This window comes from Carettochelys insculpta, chromosome 11 (genome assembly GCF_033958435.1).
Source record: "Carettochelys insculpta isolate YL-2023 chromosome 11, ASM3395843v1, whole genome shotgun sequence".
Classification (NCBI taxonomy): Eukaryota; Metazoa; Chordata; order Testudines; family Carettochelyidae; genus Carettochelys; species Carettochelys insculpta.
Window position 1 is genome coordinate 3858943 of NC_134147.1, and position 19034 is coordinate 3877976.

General features: G+C 40.8%; 1 protein-coding gene across 1 annotated transcript in view; it reads right to left on the minus strand.

The window, feature by feature from the left end:
* DOCK3 (dedicator of cytokinesis 3) overlaps positions 1 to 19034 on the minus strand; it is a 428244-nt gene that overhangs the window by 145516 nt on the left and 263694 nt on the right. Inside the window, exons 13-14 of the mRNA XM_075006205.1 lie at positions 14818 to 14906; positions 11447 to 11572 (exon numbers count right to left, since the gene is read on the minus strand). Of these exons, the coding sequence (XP_074862306.1) occupies positions 11447 to 11572; positions 14818 to 14906 (215 nt within the window). The remainder of the gene's footprint in view (positions 1 to 11446; positions 11573 to 14817; positions 14907 to 19034) is intronic.

Genomic DNA, 19034 nt, shown 5'->3' on the forward strand with positions numbered 1-19034 from the left:
CCTTCTTACAGTCTAGATCATACGTTATGTTGCTCCCCAAGTATGTGAACTGCTCTACATTTTCAAGTTCAATACCATCAACACTGATCTTCCTTCCTATTTCCTTACCTCCAAATACCATTGTTTTTGTTTTATCAATGTTCATAATCAGTCCATACTGCTCCCCTTCTTTGTTTAACACCTGCACCATTTTTGCTAGCTTCTCCTCATCTTTCTCAATTATAACTATATCTTCCGGGAATCTCAAGTTGTTAATTCTTTTCCTGTGCACAGATATCCCTTCTACCTCTTCCTTGATCTTGTCCATCGCTCTCTCCAGATGTGCAATGAAGATACATGGCGGTATTGGATCTCCTTGTCTTGTACCTCTACTTGTTTTAAACCAACTTCCCAACTCCCCACATGTTCTCACCACTGCCTCTGCATTGTCATTGATACCCTTCAACAAAAGTATCAGTCTGCTATCCACTCTGTATGACTCCAACACCGTCCATGTCACTTTCTGATCTATACTATCAAATGCCTTTTGAAAATCAACAAAGCAAGTGTATACATTTTTGTTGTTTCGTTGAGCTTTTTCCACTATTGATCTTAGTGCCAGTATCTTCTGTATGGTAATTCTATCTTTCCTGAACCCCACTTGCTCACCTGCTATATGTTCTTCTGTCTGCGATCTTAGTCTCTCAGTCAGTATCATCATCAGCACCTTGCCTAGATGACTTGAAAAGCCAATCGTCCTGTAGTTCTTGCACTCCAATGTACTTCCTTTCTTGTGTATTATCACTAGCACAGATCTAGTTCATTCCTTAGGTGCCTTCCCTTCTTTCCATGCTATACTACATAGTCAGTGTACTTCCTGAATCATACTTTCTCTGCCGTATTTGATCATCTCTCTCATAATCTTAGCATTTCCAGGGCTCTTGTTTTTTTGTCGTTTCACTGCTTTTTCTACTTCCTCCTTTGAAATCTCAGTCTCAATCTCGATGCTCGGTGGAGATCTCTCTTTCAGTTCTTCAATGAGTCTCTCTGAGACACTCGGGTCCAACTGGGCTTTGTATAGATTGGTGCAATATCTCATCCATCGCTGCACAATCTTCTCACTGTTCATGAGAACTACTTTGTTCTCATCTTTGATCGCCATCTGCTTTGGTTGCCATTTCCTACTGATATTCCTAATTGTCTTATACACCTCCCTGGTATGACATTCGCCGTAACACCTCTCTACACCTTCATATTGCTCCTCTAACCATTTCTCCTTACCCTTTCTGTCTGCTTTCCTTACCTCATTGCATTTCCCCCTATATTGCTGTTCTGCCATCACAGAGATATCTCTTCTGATTTTCACATACGCACACCCCACTGCTACTTAAAGCCTGGATTTTGTCTACTTCAATGGTCTGAAGAAGTGGGCCTTACCCACGAAAGCTTATTATTAGTAAACCTGTTAGTGTTTAAGGTGCTACAGGACTGATTGTTATTTGTGAAGCTTCAGACAAACAAGGTTACCCCTCTAAGACTTAATACATCTTAGCTGCGTCTACACGTGCACGCTACTTCGAAGTAGCGGCACTAACTTCGAAATAGCGCCCGTCACGTCTACACGTGTTGGGCGCTATTTCGAAGTTGAAATCGACGTTAGGCGGCGAGACGTCGAAGTCGCTAACCCCATGAGGGGATGGGAATAGCGCCCTACTTCGACGTTCAACATCGAAGTAGGGACGTGTAGACGATCCGCGTCCCGCAACATCGAAATAGCGGGGTCCTCCATGGCAGCCATCAGCTGGGGGGTTGAGAGATACTCTCTCTCCAGCCCTTGCGGGGCTCTGTGGTCACCGTGGGCAGCAGCCCTTAGCCCAGGGCTTCTGGCTGCTGCTGCTGCAGCTGGGGGTCCGTGCTGCATATACAGGGTCTGCAACTAGTTGTTGGCTCTGTGTATCTTGCACTGTTTAATGAAAGTGTGTCTGGGAGGGGCCCTTTAAGGGAGCGACTTGCTGTTGAGTCCGCCCCGTGACCCTGTCTGCAGCTGTGCCTGGCTCCCTTATTTCGATGTGTGCTACTTTGCCGTGTAGACGTTCCCTCGCTGTGCCTATTTCGATGTTGGGCTGAGCAACGTCGAAGTTGAACATCGACGTTGCCAGCCCTGGAGGACGTGTAGACGTTATTCATCGAAATAGTCTATTTCGATGTCGCAACATCGAAATAAGCTATTTCGAAGTTGGGTGCACGTGTAGACGTAGCCCTTATGACCATTTGTGGGGGAAAAAAAAGGCAGTTCAGTCCTGATGATATTTATAACTTAGATGCTCCAAGCTCTCTTAATAATTAAGGAATATTTCAATAACAAGAAGCATTTACCAAGGAAGCCTTTACAGGATATTTTAAGTAAAAGTCCAGTCTCTCATGGTCTGCAAAGCCAGGTGATCAAGTATATTAAAAAGAGCTAAGTGTGTCTGTCTTTGCCCACCTACTGAAATGGTCCTACTTATGCAGACCCCAATCCTGTGAATTACTGAGCACCCTCTACACCATCTTAAGTCACTGGGACTCAGTTATAGGAAATATTAGCATTTTGCAGGATTGGAACAATATACTCTATAAATGAATGCTAGGTGCTCATGGAAAGAATGTGGAGTAGAATGGAAATCAAAATATATTTGCTTTTCAGATCTGATTCTTAAACAAAAAACAATCAACCAACCCAGGCCGCACACCACATGTAAAAATTAGGGTTCAGATACTCACCTGGTATAAATTAGCACATCTCAGGTGACTGCAATACATTTTTATTGGTTTAAATCAAGATTTCTCAAAACTGGGAGTCATGAACCCTCCGGCGATCACAAGCTATCATCTTACAACCTCAAACCTTGCTTCACTTCCATGATTGTAATAGTGTTAAATATAGAAAAATGTGTTTTTTTAATTTATAAGGTAGGTTGCTCTCAGAGGCCTGCTGCACAAAAGGGGTCACCGATACAAAAGTCTGAGAACCGCTGATATAAATTAGCTGAGGATGAGTCTAAATTTCTAGGGGACTCAGTCCACCGAGTCAGTAAACACTCATAAATTTAAGATATAAAATTTAAAGCAAACATTATGAAAAGCATGTATCATGTGCATTATCTGTACTGATTCTAGATTTTTAGAGCACTGATGGTCACACCCTCCTGAGACTATCATGTTAAGCCAGAAACTTGCTTACCAGACATTTCCTTGTTGGACACCTCCATTGCCATCTCTCCAGCAAACCCTCAGCTTCTGCAGTAGTTTCACAAGATATTACATTGTAATAAGTTGAAAAACCTCACAACTAGTTTATCTTATGCAGCTTTATTTTGTCATCCTGATGCTGAGTAGTACCTTCATCTACAACCACTCCTATTTAAATAAACTGGACTACTCAGTATAATAATTCTCCAAATACATAAGGATGACAGAATCGGGGCCATGGTCAACACTATAATCATAAATTACGTACCTTTTGAGCCTCACTAGATTTTTCTTGTAACAAATCATAATTAAGAGTTCCTATTCATCTTATGGATTGCAGTTAAAGAAAAGCTTCACTTATACTATGTCATACTATATCTGATTTAAAACTACTCTCTTGTTCTCCCAACCACCACTGAAAACTCAAGGGTTTGTCTACTAGACCTGATTCTCTTTCACATGAAGGACTCTTTTCCCTGTTTTGTCAGTGAAAGAATCCCAAAGTTGGTGTAAATGTAACTTGCCATAATGTAAATGAGTATCATGTCCTATTCTTTTAAAAAAAAAAAAGGTGTGTGTGTGTGCGCGCGCGCGCAAAAGACTATACTAATGTTAACAGGAACAATATGGAAGCAGAAAGGGGACACACTACATATATATAATTTATACTTTGTATTAGACTGACTTAGACTTAGGTCCGCCTGTGCATCTGGGCACATTGGGCAACAAGTACTCTCCAGAGATTTCGGTCTGATGCCACTGTTTCCGCTTCTTCCCATGTTATACCAATGCTCTTAAAGTCTTCTTTAACCATGCTTCGCCACATTTTCAGTGGTCTTCCCCTCTTTCTCTTTCCTTCAGCGGGTGTCCATTGCATTGCTACCTTTGGATGAAGATTATCTGAAAGATGCAAGATGTGTCCAGCAAGATGCAATCTACACTCTGGCACAACATCCTGCAGTCTCTGCAGACCACATCTCTTCGTTAGTAACGCGATCGATGTAGGTAACACCAAGGATCTTACACAGACATCGTTGGTGCAACACATTCAGCTTATGTGATATTCTTGCAGTGTTTTTCCATGTTTCACTGGCGTAGATTGCAGTGGACATGACAACAGTGCTGTAGAGTCGAAGCTTTGTAGCAAGGCCAATTGTTGACGCAGACCAAATTGGGCATAGTCTTTGGAACACTGCTGAGGCTTTCCCAATTCTGCAGTTGACATCTGCCTTGACATCCCCATCACTGGACAGAGTGCTGCCAAAATAGGTGAACCACCAGACATCTTCTAAGGACTGACTTTCGACCACTATTGGCGTGTTCTGAGCTTTTCCAATCCACATCACCTTTGTTTTATTGCTGTTTATCCTCAACCCAACTTTACCTGCTTCTTCTTCTAAACTTGCTGTCATGTCCTACAAGCATTCGCCCGTTTCTGCAAGCAGTGTGATATCGTCGGCGAAGTCCAGATCCATGAGCCGGCACTGGTTTTCCCAAGAGATATCGAAATTCGTCCTGCACATTGCTTTCCTCATAATGAAGTCCACAGCCAAAAGGAACAAGAATGGTGACAGAACACACCCTTGCCGCACACCAGAGTCAATATTGAAGAAATCGGTCATACCACTATCGGTCCTCACACAGCAACTGGAGTTTAGGTAGAGATTTTGGAAGGTGTTAATGTAGCGTTGTGCGAGACCATAACTGTACTATGTTTCACAATGACTCTCTATGTATGCTGTCAAACGCCTTTTTGAAATCGATAAAGTTTATTGACAGTGGCCGTTGAAATTCAATACTCTGTTCAATGATGTTGCGCAACGTGAAAATTTGCTCGCTGCATGAGTGTCCATGCCGAAATCTAGGCTGCTCCTCCCGCAGTGTATTTTGTATTGTCCTGCTCCTTCCGCACTGAGGCCAGAAGCCTCCTGAGCAGGACAATACAAAACACTTTGCCCGGGACTGATAGGAGCATAACGCCTCTCCAATTACTACAATTGGTGATGTTCTCCTTTTTTTGGTAATTTAACAATCACTCCCTTCCTCCAATCACTTGGGACACACACTGCTCACCAGCATGCGTTCAACAACCCCGTTAGTTCTTGCACGACACTGTTGCCCCCATACCTTAGTAATTCAGCTGTGATTTGGTCAAGACCAGCGGCCTTGTTATTCTTCAGCGATCGAATGGCTTTATCAGTTTCTTCAAGTTTGATCACGCCTAGGTCTACTTCCAGTTCGTCAGAAGGACTGGAATTACTAAAATCGTAGGTTGTGGCTGGAGCTGGCTGGTTTAATATCTCTTTGAAGTGCTCTATCCAGTGTGCATCTTGCTCTTCTTTACTAAGTAAGATCTTCCCGTTCTTATCCTTGATAGGAGCACTGGAATTGCATCTTGCACCTGTTAATTCTCAGACAATATGATACAGTGTCTTGGTGTCACGTTTCTTAGCTGCTTCAGCACCCTTACGTTCCAACCATTCTTTTTTGTCAGCCCGACAGCTTTTCTTAACTTGATGATCCAGCAATTGGTATTTTGCAATAGCCTCTGCTATCTCGTTTGGCAATTTTGCCTGGTCTTTATGCTGTTTCGTGATTTTACGCTCATCTATTAGTTTCCAGGTTCTGTCTTGTACCCAAAGTTCTCTTTGCGTGCCTCTTCTCCAGCCAATCATCTCTTCCGCACTCTTAGTCACTGCTTGTTTGAACCGCGTCCACTGGTCTTGGAGTTCATTTTCACGATGCATTCGTTGGAACTGATTCTTGAGTTCGAACTTGTACTGTTCAGCCATGGCCTGATCTCTCAGCTTTTCAACTGCAAAGGACCAGAGTGGTTGCCTCTGTCTTTTTCTTTTTAAGCGAAGGCGAAGCAATGCCATCAGAAGATGATGGTCCGATCCAATATCAGCTTCACGATACACTCTTGCATCTAACAGAGCTGATCGCCAGCGTTTGCTGATACAGAGATAGTCGATTTCGTTGTTAGTGATGCCATCAGGAGACCGCCATGTTTTCTAATGAATATTTTTGTGTGCGAAATAGGTGTTTCCAATACAGAAGTTATTCATACTACAGAACAGCAGTAGGCGCTCTCCATTATCGCTCATTTGTGTCGCTGATCCATATGGGCCAATCACGTGTTCCCATCCTTGTCTTTTGCTATCTATTCATGCATTCATGTCGCCCATAAGTAGCCTCATGTCATGATTGGGGACACCACTGATAGTGCCTTGCAGCAGGTCGTAAAATGCGTCTTTTTCGGTTTCATTGGCATCCTCAGTTGGTGCATATACTTGAATCACGGTAGTCTTTGCATGCCTCTACTGGAACCCTGCTGTGATAATGCGCTCACTCATGAGCTTCCATCCAATTAATGCCTGTGTTGCATCCTTGCTGACTACCAGACCTACACCGTGCACATGCTGGGCATCATTTCCAGAGTACAGAATGGTCTTTCCATCCCTGAGTATCCTGTCACTTCCTAACCACCTCATCTCGCTAACGCCTAGAATGTCCATTTGGTAGCTTTGTATTACAGCATCATTATTGGGATTTGTGCATGCATTGATAATGATCACTCTGATTTCTGGTGAAGAGAATGGTCAGGCTATATTTCCCTCTGCCTTAGGTGAACTAGGGAAAGAATATCACATTAATCTGCTTCCCGATAACAGACTGTTGGACTTCTGGCTCTTAGGAGCTAATAAAATGCTTTTTTATAAATAGGTTTATAAAGCCAGCTGGGTAGGCTTACACAAACATTTGTATTTAGTAGCATGGTTTGCTTCCAGATTACTTCAGAGAAAGCTGTACTCTCTATTCTCTCCTCCCTGAACAAGATTTCCCCTTCATGAAGACAAAATCATGCAATCTTTAGGGTGGGGAAGGCATACTAATGGCTGGTTCAGCATATGTCCTGGAGTATAAAAATGATTGGCTTCATTAGCCCTCCTGTCCTATTTGGATGGAGGCGGCTTGCCTAACAGTACTTTACCTGCATATCCATGAGTATGGCCGCTTGAAGCTCCCACTGGCTGCGGATTGCCTTTCCTGCTCTAACCCTGACCCTCACCCTGGCGAGCCTTCTGAGGATCACAGGCCACTTATTGCCCGCTCCTGGTCTCTTCTGTCCTTGAATATCAATAAATGATTCCAGAAACTTTCTTTAAAGCCTGTTCCATTTTTTTCTCTGGTTTTACAAAGAGATTCTTCTAATATTTTACCCACTGCCCTTTTTCTTCATAAAAAAAAAAGGGTGTGGGGGGGGAAGCTGGTACTCAGCTCAGTACTGGGGCACCAAAAAAGCAATGATTTTACCGAAAGTTTCCTTGCTCTGTCTTAACACTTGTTTTCTTTTTTTCTGACTAATGCAAAGGATTGGTCTTCAAGCTCTTTGTAACACTTATTTACATTCTCTAAATAAAAACCCTTCTTTATAGTCTTGCTCACCCTCTTCCCATAATTGTGCTGTGAGTAGCTGACAAGCCCTGTCACAGCCTGTTGTTAATGTTTCGCTTGCCATGACTTCAGTGAACATTCAAAGCACTGATGCCCAAAGCTTTTTCAGCAGTGATACCGATTCATCCTGTTACACCTAGTGACTCTGGAATACATTAGCGTGAAGAAAGACAGGTTATGCACTGATAATGCCCACCTGTTACCAAAGCTTCCCAGCAATATTATCCTGGCTTGTTACTTTACCAATCCCCAACATTCCATGAAAAAAGCATGAAGATGGGAAAAAAGCAAGCAACAAGCAGAGATTACACAGAAAAAGCAGAAACTTACACCCAACTATCTTCATCTCTGCATCAGAAAGAAAGAGGAGAGAATGAAGGGAAAGTGAAGAGAGAAACCAGGACAATTAGAAAGCAGAGGAAGAGAGAAAAGAGAAAGAAACATCATTCACAAGTAAAAGATGAAGCATGCACTTTTCATCAGAGGATCAAAGTAAAAGAATACTTATCAGCACATGGAGAAAGGAAGGGATGTTCTTTGGGAAACTGACAAATGCCATACCTACGCAATAGATTTCTTATATTAAATTCTATATACAAATAAAGTTGCAATCCAAAAGTCAAGCAGCACATGCCTCATTGCTTTCTCTCTGAGGAAAAGTAAAATTAGTGTCACGATTAAATGAATGTTCTTAAATCCAATAGCAATTTAGGGCTGGTTTGACTGAATCCCTTTTGATTCACAGGGACAAAGAAGAGCATTAAATTCACCAAGATCATCTTCTCAGATGACAACACAAGGAAAATCTTATGACTTCTAAATTTAAAATTAAAGTAAACGTAGTTGTCCTAAGAGATTTTAGCAAAGTTCTGCACAACTATCAGGACATATGCATGAGTTGACTGGTTCTGGTATTTCTGATTCCTAAGAATTGCTGGATATCTGTGAAAGATCCTCATTGACGGGAGAGGAGAGGCTTACAAGAAGAAACCTCAGACCTCCCACTAAAAAGGACAGAAAGGAAAAATTGAGAGAAAAGTAGTAACCTCATAATTTTAATGTTTTGATGTCTGGGAGGCATAGAGAATTTGCTAACTACCTGAAGAAACAAGAGAAAAGAATGTTAAAAACTGTGATCAAGGAAATTCATTTGAAATAGGGTTAAATCAGTGTATGTGAGCAACAGTAGATGGCAACAGGGTCTATATGGCTATTAATCCTGTTTTGGCTTTCACCTTTTGAAAATATGCCCCCAACTGCAAATTATGATTCTTATATAAACTTGTGGACTAACTGCTAATTGTTTCAGAATGAAGAAACCTTGTATTTAAGAAGAAAGCAAGAGCTCTGAAGTAAAGCAAGGAGGAAAGCAGTCTGAAAGAGATTGTTAACTAACAAGTGGACATGTCTGAGAGCTACTAAAAGCACACAAAAGGTTTTGACTTGATAATAAGATTTTCTAAATCACTGATTATTAATAACAGGAATCAGAGATTATGTAATTTTAATTCTCATTATTCTGCTAATTCAATCATGATTTATACCATCCCTGGGTTTCTGATACAGACTCTGTTTAGAAGAGAGCCAATCAATTGTGCCAAACTACGTAAGATGGAAAAATATCTGTTACGGAATTGAAGAGATCAAGCACATTTTCACTTGTAAAAACCTGAATCTCCAAAAGTGAAAAGGTATTAACCTGCAACACCCCTGGCTTTTGCTTATTTTTTTATTTTAAGTAAACTGATTTTGCTGATAAGAGTTGTCCAGGTAGTCAATTGTTTGCATTACGCATCACTTTACTTATGATTGCTTCTTTCTTCATACCCTACTCACACTGTGGTCATGAGCTCTTTTATACCTAATACTTTGTCCACACATGGTCTCTTCAAAGAAGAGAACTGGCTGTCAGAGGGTGTCCAATATGCTTTCCCCCCCCCTCCATTTCTGACATCTCTGAGTCCAATTTTTCAAATGCGATTGCATAAAGTTAGACACCTAATTCCACATTTAGCCACCTAAACAAGAGACCATTTTGAGGGATTACTGTAATCTTGTGATGGATAAAAACACAATTTTAATTTGAAATGGTATTTTTAATTCCTAGGTAATTATCAAAATACAGAATATGGAGGTTAAGATCCCTGTGTCCTCATTCTCCTCACTCTCAATCTCTCTCTCTCACACACACACACACAAATACAGTGTAACTTAAAGACCAACATTCGTTTCCATTGTGCAATTCTGTTTCTCAATTTTTTTCCATTGTTTTGTTTTAGAAAGTGTGAATCTGCTACACATATACCCATCTTAAAGTAAGAAATCCTAATACTTTCAATAGTGTTAAAATATATCCAGTTCTAAACTTTTAATCATACAGTTTACACTATGGCTGCATCTACATTAGCAAGTTCTTTCCAAAGATTTTTCGAAAGAAGGGGTCTCTTTTGAAAGATCCCATGGAGCATCTACACACGAAAATGTTATTTAGAAATTAATCAAAAGAATGTAGGACTCCTTTTGAAAGCACTCTTCCACCCCCGTTTCAGGAAGAAGGCCTTCTTTCAAAAGAAAACGTGTAGACACTCCGCAGGGCCCTTCTTTCAAAAGAGCGGTCCTCACGGCACTGGCTTTTTCAGTCTCTTGCCTGTTCTTTCAAAAGAGAAGGGGCTGTGAGGACGCTCGCTTTCAAAAGAGTGAATCACTCTTTCGATTCACGTTTTTGTGTGTGGATGCAGTCTTCCAAAAGAAGTTCTTTTGGAAGAGATCTTCAGGAATGGCTTCTTTCAAAAGATCTCAGTAGTGTAGACATAGCCTATATTTTCTAAAAATGCTTCCCACGCAACCCCTGATCAGCTCTTCTCTATGGTTTCTGACAGGACTGTCTTATGAGATTGCTCCGAAGACATTAATGTGCCAGCACAGTCTTTGCAGTACAGAAATCCAACATTTCTCCTGAACACTGCTCACACAAAATCTACAACAGCCTTATTTGTGTTTGACTTGTAATGTGAAGTAAAGGAGTGGCATTTCAGAGGTTGGCATATGAAGTTTATAGAGGATAGAGAATTTTTGGTCAGCTCCTCATTACTCTGTATGCATCAGGCTGTATGATGCCAACCTTCATGCCTACTGATCATCAGACAGGCCATGCACTAGTCTGGTCTCTAGATAACTCAGCAGACTCAAGGCTGCTCAAATTTATGCCCGGATGACAATGGACCCAAGAGGCTGTTGTAGTAGCTAGGGACAGCTAGAATGCTTCAGCGCTGTGGTCAATATATCTGTTGGAAGGGTTAAGTATTACCATGTGGGGAATTAGACCAGTTTCACGTTTTGTGCTTTCCAACAATGAAGAAGGGCTGTATTAAACCCAAGAATCTACTTCATAATGCGGAAACTCTCCTTTTCCGCCAGGCTTTTTACTATGTGGGAGAAGGAATCTGAGAAGTCACTATGATTCTGAAACAGACAGCCCAACATTTAGACTATGTAGGGGATTTCTAATGAGGGGGGGAAAAGAGCAAAATGGTCTGCTGAATATATGTTATGTATGCCAATTTAACACACTCTAAGAAGAAGAAGAATTATGGTTCTGTACAGCTTCAATAAATACATTTCAAATTGGCAATGTGGAATCTGGAACCTGTAAGATGGTAAAGTCCAAGGCATCTTTTACATTATTGTCCATACATGAGTGAAAAACCATCCAAGTTATTAACGCTTAAGAAAGATTGTGAACAATAGCAGCTGCATTTACAGTTAGAGATCTACCTACCTGGCATTATGACATCAGGGAAACCAAGTTTTCTGGTAACTGACACCCCCCTGTTAAAGATCATGGGATTCTCCCTCCGAATCTGCTCCATGTCCCCACGAAGAAGCTGCAGAGAAATTATAAGTCCTGCAAGAAATAATGTTGTTTGTTTTTCCAGATACAAGAGTTTTAATTTAGTCTACATCAAGCATAGGTAGGAAATAATGGCTTGGATTATAGTATGTACTACCTGATAACACACAGCATTCTTATTTGAATAACATCATGTATCTAAATCTGAAGTAATGATAGAGAAACTGTTCTTTAGAATTCTAGAAATGTAGGTGCAATGTTATACCAGATTCTGAACTAGGAGAAAAAAAATAAACATTAAGAAGGTAGGTTCCAGTTTGATTGTAAAACACTTAGGGACACACTGTTTTTTTCCTGGTACATATTAGGCTAAAACCACTTGGGAATAACAACAGTTAGCCTTTATCTTAAATACCACATCAGTACAATGCTGTAGGGCTCCCCTGAAGTGTCTTCACTCTAACCTAACACTAGAGAACAATCTCAGAGCTCATTTGCACACTTTGTCTCTTTAACCAACTGACCTAATGAAATTCCCTCCAATACTCAGGACTGTCAGCAAAAGAAGTAGTCAAATTGAATTCTAGCTCAGGAGAAAAGAAAAGCAGGAGTTGGTAACTTGCTGCCCACTTACATGGCTACTTGTTTACTCCATCAAGTAATTAATTGAAGTGAGAACAATTACTTAATCTCAGTACAAGTGCTTCCATAAATTTTCCTGTAATTGTTTTTTTTGATGTTATACTGCATCACAAAAATTACATTAAATAACATTAACATTGCAAAGCCATGTACTCTAACGATAGTGTCAGAATGTAGGTTGTCTTCGCACCCTTAATTCAGCATTCCTATGAATATGCATGATTAATTTCATGATCATATACTATTTTATACGAGTCTAGCCTCATTCAGTGAATGGCTATTACTCAATATTTCTTTTTATTTTCCATTTTCAGTGTGCAACTCACATTATCTAAACACTGCATAGAATGCAAATTCTGCAGAGACAACCTTAATTCTCATAGTTCCTAACTTTAGAATGCTTGACTTTGCAATCTTAACACTTTTCTAATTTCAGGGGTTCTTATGTAATTTCCTAATTAAAAACATAAAACCACAAATACCTGAAAAAGAAAAAAAAATCTTTCGCATACTGACAGCAGATGAATACAGTGACTCAGGATAGATGTCAATTTCAGGTTCTGTCAGGGAGTGTTCTGTACTACTAACAAGCCTTATGTTTCAGTGGCCCCATGCCTGTCAAACCTTCCACACCTTGACTTCTGCCCCACCATATCCACTTTGATCTTGTCCACACTATTGTCATTCTGGCTCCTCCCACTGGTTTCTGTCTCCTCTGGGTCACTCCCGGATCCTTCTCCCTACAACCTCTGTTCCTATTCAGCCTACACCACCTCTTCTCCCCATTCCTGCCAGGGTACCACATCTCCTCCAATAATATCCAACTTACTTCCAAGACCCTCTCTCTGCCTGTAGAGCAGTCCCGATTGGCTGCTCTTTCCCTGTAAACAGGGAAGTGGGGGAAGGCAGCCAATCAAAGGCAGGTTTGCCTCATGTAAGAATGAAATTTGCATGAGGATAGGAAATTCTCTCATTGCTAAACTGGCTCCAGCAGGGGCACATTTATGCTACTCTCAATTAAATCATAAGAAGTGGCAGCTGCACTATAGCTTTTCAACAAGATGGTTAGAAATAGCCTTTAAATGTCCAAGTACACATTCTCCCTCATACTTGTTCTCAAAAAACCATGGAGCCACCTTTGCTGAATTTTTCAAATAAATAATCGAACGAGCAAGTCTGAGGCAGGCATCTGATACTGAAATGTTCAGCCCAAGTGGTCAAAGTTTAGCAAAGTTATGAGCAACTGCAAACAGTTGTATTACAAGAAGCGTTGGGCAACCTTGTCTGTAGTTGCTGTTACAAGCTTCGCCTATAACAGAAGCCCACTTGCACATTTCTTCATTTACCTGCTGTTGCACCTGGTGACCTTTATGTTAATGTGAATTATTGGAAATTCACTGACAGCATACCTGATGTATAAACAACTGAAATGGAGAAGAGATTAGCCTTTAAACCTCAAACAGGCCCTGCTGAATTATAAATGCATTTTGTTAGAAAAGCAAAACTATCTGCAACTTTAAATGACAGTTCATTAAGGGTAACAAGTAATAGCATTTGGAAAGGAATGGCAATAGCTTTTCCGAATTAGCTATCTGTGGCACTTATAAACTAAGATGGCTGATAGACTAATGTACTCAATAAATCAATTACAGATAATTTTGTAATTTATTTTATTTAATAAATCTGGACTCAGAATACTGTAAGGACAATAACTCCCCTTGGCTGTTTATAAAGCACTCTGAACTTCAACTATCAGATCTGGCATTAAGATAGTTAAGATAGTTAATGTTCAGGTATAAACACATTGGTCTCTCTCTGGAAAAGTCAAGTAAGTATCTTAAAGACGTGTAGTATTTATCCTTTACAAACTGATTCATGGTGTCCTAAAATGAGCACATCTCAGGTATCTTCCTGGGAATATTTATGTGCCATGATCCAGAATAATCAGAGATTCAAATACAATTTTTTATTCCAGTACAAATCCTTTAGTTCCTCTTTAATTTCCCTTAGTTCCTAGCTAGGAATGCTTAACAAAAACATTGTTCCTAATGGATATATAAAACCTTTTGGACAATGCAGTTAGATGCTGATGTTGTTTATCTCCCTTGGCTACTGGTTTCCCCAAGCAAAGGTAAAATGCCCAAGAAAAGTCAAAGTAGCCATAAAAGAAGAATCAGAGAAAGCCACTAGTTGTCTCCACTTTGAGCTACACAACTCCTGTGGACACGATGACATTGTACAGGTGTAATAAGGGAGAGATTTAACATGCAGAACCTCTATTATTGACAACACTGCCAGGGCAGGGCAGAATTCAGCCCAAATATCTGTATACAGGGTAATTTTATATGAGTGGTAGTTAGAGATTTTTTTTAACCTGTAAACTGAAGAAACTGTATGTGGAAATGATCAAAAACACAAACATGAAATCCCAAAATGCCATTGACAGAGAGTAAGTTTTCAGTTACAGTGCAGAATAATTTTTATCTGAGAAAGTACTAACAGCAGCACAAATAACAAAACATCTAGAAAGAACATCTGATAACTGGAGATGGGGTAAGTGTGAAACCACAACTTTTCGAACTTCTTTGCCCACACATAATTCTCAATTTTAGCAAAATACACTTGAAAGATTATTCTAGCAAAAAAATAAAAATTACCATAATTTGAGCTGGGTGCGGAGTACTTGGTACTAGACTTGCGTATGATATTTTCATGGATCTGATACCATTCATTTTCATTGTTGCACCTAAAACAAAAATACTAATTAAAGTTACCTGCACTTTTTTATCCAAATGATAGAAAGAGTAAACTTTGACTGCATATAATTTGTGATTCTGTTTTGTGTGAGGAACCCAACAAAATACTCTTTTTAACTGACAACAGTGGGATACTGGGCCAGAAGGAAATCTAATCTTATCTCATTTTCCACTATTAATCTCTTTATTTTGGATACTTTTGAGCCTAGTATGACTTATATAATTTATACAGTGGTGGAAGATTTGCAAATATTTTAACTGAATTTTGAAAAAAAACACAGTTTAGGCCTAAAATTAATTTATGTCACAGAACTTAAAACTGGGTAAGTGAAAGATGAAATGACAAAGAGAGTCTTGAGCATTTCAGTAATTTGCACAGTATTACACTTAACTATGTTGAACAGAATATCCATCAATATAAGAAAAATCCAAAGAACTATGGGATAACAAAAATGTACAGAGAAAGAGACAGTTTCTTTTGCTAGAATTGGGAAAGAATTTCTTTCAATTATTTATTCACCTTCAACCCCAATGCCTGTATACTTTTAATGATGTTCTACAAATATTATTACAGTATTGTATTTATGAAGTTAATATAGCAATACATTTTCAAAAAGATTCCCAGGATAGATACAATACGTTTATTCATCACTAGCACATATGTTGTCCATTTTTAACTGATAAAAAGTCAACTATTGCTGTCAAGCCGGATAATACACTGGTAATTTATTCTGTGAATAAATTTTATTTAATAATATTCATCTATGATAGCCAACTGGACTGATCTTCAATAGTTCAAACTGTGATGAATCCCAGCCCCTGATGCTTTATGGCAAACGGGTTGTGAATATAAATATAAATGACTCAGAAATGCTTTGAACAAAAAGTAGCTTTTGATCAATCATACAAGCTTGCTGGATTTGTAAATTCTACTTTTTTGTGCACTTGTCATTTTTGTAGTTGAAGACCTAAGTAGTGTCTACACATGTGTATTCCAAATGTTTGTCCCTGTGAAGACCATAACAGGTATGCCTACCCTATTATGAGCGTATGGCTTGTGAGGGGATAGTAGTCCTTAGACATTAATGGGTGTCAATCCATGTCTGAGGAACTTGTCTGTTAACATGCAATCTAGCAGACAGGCTATGGTTCATTGCCTAAAAAGGACTTGGACAGGTGACCTGCACATGTGACAGGCTCTACCTTGGATTAAATGTTACACAAAGTGAATAACGGAATTCCCACCACACAGGTAAGGTATAAAGGGACACGGTAGTTTCTCCATCTTGGGTCTCCAGCTTGCTCCATCTTTGCCTTGGGCCTGCCTTGGAAATAGTCTGACATATCCAAAGGAAAACAGAGAACTTTCCTGAAGACCCAGGTAAGAATAAGATCATTTCTGATGTGAAGATTTCACCTGATATAAAAGAAACTGTTTAGGATAAGATTTCACAAGTAACTAGATTTTTAGTTGAATGGAAATAGTTGTGTGTTTCCTTTTAATTTGATTTGGTAACTCATTTTGTTTGGCTTGTCCATACCTATAACCTCACAAACCCTACTGTTTTCCTTAATAAAAACTCTTGTTTATAATCAAAACCAATGTAAATTGTTATTACCTGGGGAGAGCTACCACTGTGCATTGATAAAGGAAGAATACCTAATGACCCCTTCCTGTGCAATCTTTTGCATAGAAAGAGACAAATCTATGTGGGGGTTTGATCCCTTCTAGAGGTTGATTCCCTGGGTGCTGGAGCCTAGAACTGCTTCCACACAAAGCTGTGGTTAGACAGTGTCTGCATTGCTCTGCAGAGGGGTGGTTATTCCAGTTCGGTGCCTGAGCTGATGGAGTCAGAGGATCTGGCTCAGCAGCTCAGGATGTTGGGGAAGCTGCAGAGGGCAAGAAGGTGGGTGTCGGTAGCTTGATCAACACACTAGGTGTAACCAACCAGGCTCGGGTTCCCCAGAAACGAGGCTGCACCCAGAAGGCAAGTGCTATATTTGGTTTATTGAAAGCGTGACACCCGTGACGGGAGCCCAGGAAACGCCACAGTCACCACTGGGGGAAAACCTGATGCGTCGGAGCTTCGCTTGGGAAGAGGCTCTGTAACAGGCCTCCTAGCACTAACTAATAAAGCTTAAACTCATTTATATAAGATTGCTTAAAATTGCCTATGCATTACTCTTACTATCTCTTGTGGCCTACTGCCAGCATAGCCTTGAAGTTTTGGCAAGCGTACTTTGTTTTGCAGTTGCTGCCTTGGCAGGGTTATTTGTTTTGCAGCTTTTCACCTTGCACAGACTGGTCTGTTTAGATTCTTCTGAGGGTTCACAGCGGGGTCAGACTGCACTCTCTACTGTTACAAAATCTTCTCGCACCGTACACTAGGGAACATCCCAAGAGGTCTTCTGTGGCCACACACCATCACACACATCTTCTGGATACATTTCTTAACTGGAGTTAGCAAATATATGCATATGAACAAGTGGAGCATACAACAGGATGCCACCACTAAGAGAATGTTGCACTTCTTGAGGTCCAGGCAGGTGAGGAGACACCAGAACCTCCCCTTGAGATGGCCTAACGACCATTGCACCACCATTAGGCACCTGTTCAGCCTGGTGTTGTAGTCCTCCTTGCCCGGCGTCCAGGCTGCTTGTGTAGGGCTTCATGAGCCAGGGAAGCAAGGCACAGGCTATGTCGTTTACAAACACGGCGGGTATGACCACCTCCTCAACTATTATGGTGCAACCAGGGGAGAAGTTGCCAGCATGCATCTTCTGGAAGAGACCGCCATTCCAGTGGATGTATGAATCATGAGCCTTTCCTGGCCATCACATGATCATGTCTGTGAAGTGGCCCTTGTGGTTCATGAGGAGGAAGCATGCCATAAGATGCAGCATGAAGTCTGTGAGCCCAGCAGTGGACATGCTATGAGCACTGTGGCATCTGCAAGGGCAAAAGAAGCGCAAGGCTGCACGTGTCCAGTCTGTCTTCTTTATGTCCCAGGATGGGGAAAACAGTGGTGGAGTGACTTGTGAGATGGCCATTCAGAGTAGCTTCCTTGACCAAGCAGTCATGGGAGCTACCCACCCTCATGCCGTCCCCAGAGTGCTTTGGGGACTTTAATCCAAAATAGCCTCTATTGAGTCTCCAACTCAAGTAATACTTCCAACACGACACTAAACAGCACACTTACCCACAGATACCCTCCTATCTACAATACAAGAAAAAGAATTCTTCATGGACTCCCTGACAGTCAAAATGACAGACTGGGCCTATACATAGAGTGATTCTGCCAATATGCACAGACAGAAACTGTGGAAAAGCAACATCGCTTGCCCCATAACCTCAGCCATGCAGAACACAGTGCCATAGACAGCCCCGGAAATGACTGACAGTATAATCCAAGAGGCTGACAAAGGAGGTGCTGTTGTCATGAACAGGACAGACTACCAAACAGAGGTTGCCAGGCAAGTCCCCAACACCACATTCTACAAGCCACTGTCCTCTTATCTCACTGAGGAACACACAGAGAAACTACACCATCTGCTCAAGACCTTCCCTACAAAAGCACAGGAACAAATCTATACACACTCCCCCCTAGAGCTCCAGGCAGGTTTATTCTATCTACTACCCAAAATCCATAAACCAGGAAATCCCGGATGCTCCATCATCTAAGGCATTGGCACTCTCACTACAGGGCTGTCTGGATATGTGGACTCTCTACTCAGACCCTATGCCACCAGCACTCCCAGCTATCTTTGAGACACCACGACTTCCTGAGGAAACTACAATACATTGGTGACCTTGGTGACCTTCCTGATAACAACATCCTGGCCACCATGGATATAGAGATTCTTTATACCAATATCCCACATGAAGACAGACTTCAAGATGTTAGGAACAGTATCCCTGACAAGGCCAAGGCACAACTGGTAGCAGAGCTTTGTGACTTTTGTGACTTTGTCCTCACCCACAACTATTTCAGATTTGAGGACAATTTATACCTTCAAACAGGTGCCACTGCTATGGGTACCTGCATGGCCCCACAGTATGCCAAAATTTTTATGGCTGACCTGGAACAACGCTTCTTCAGTGCTCGTTCAACAGTGTC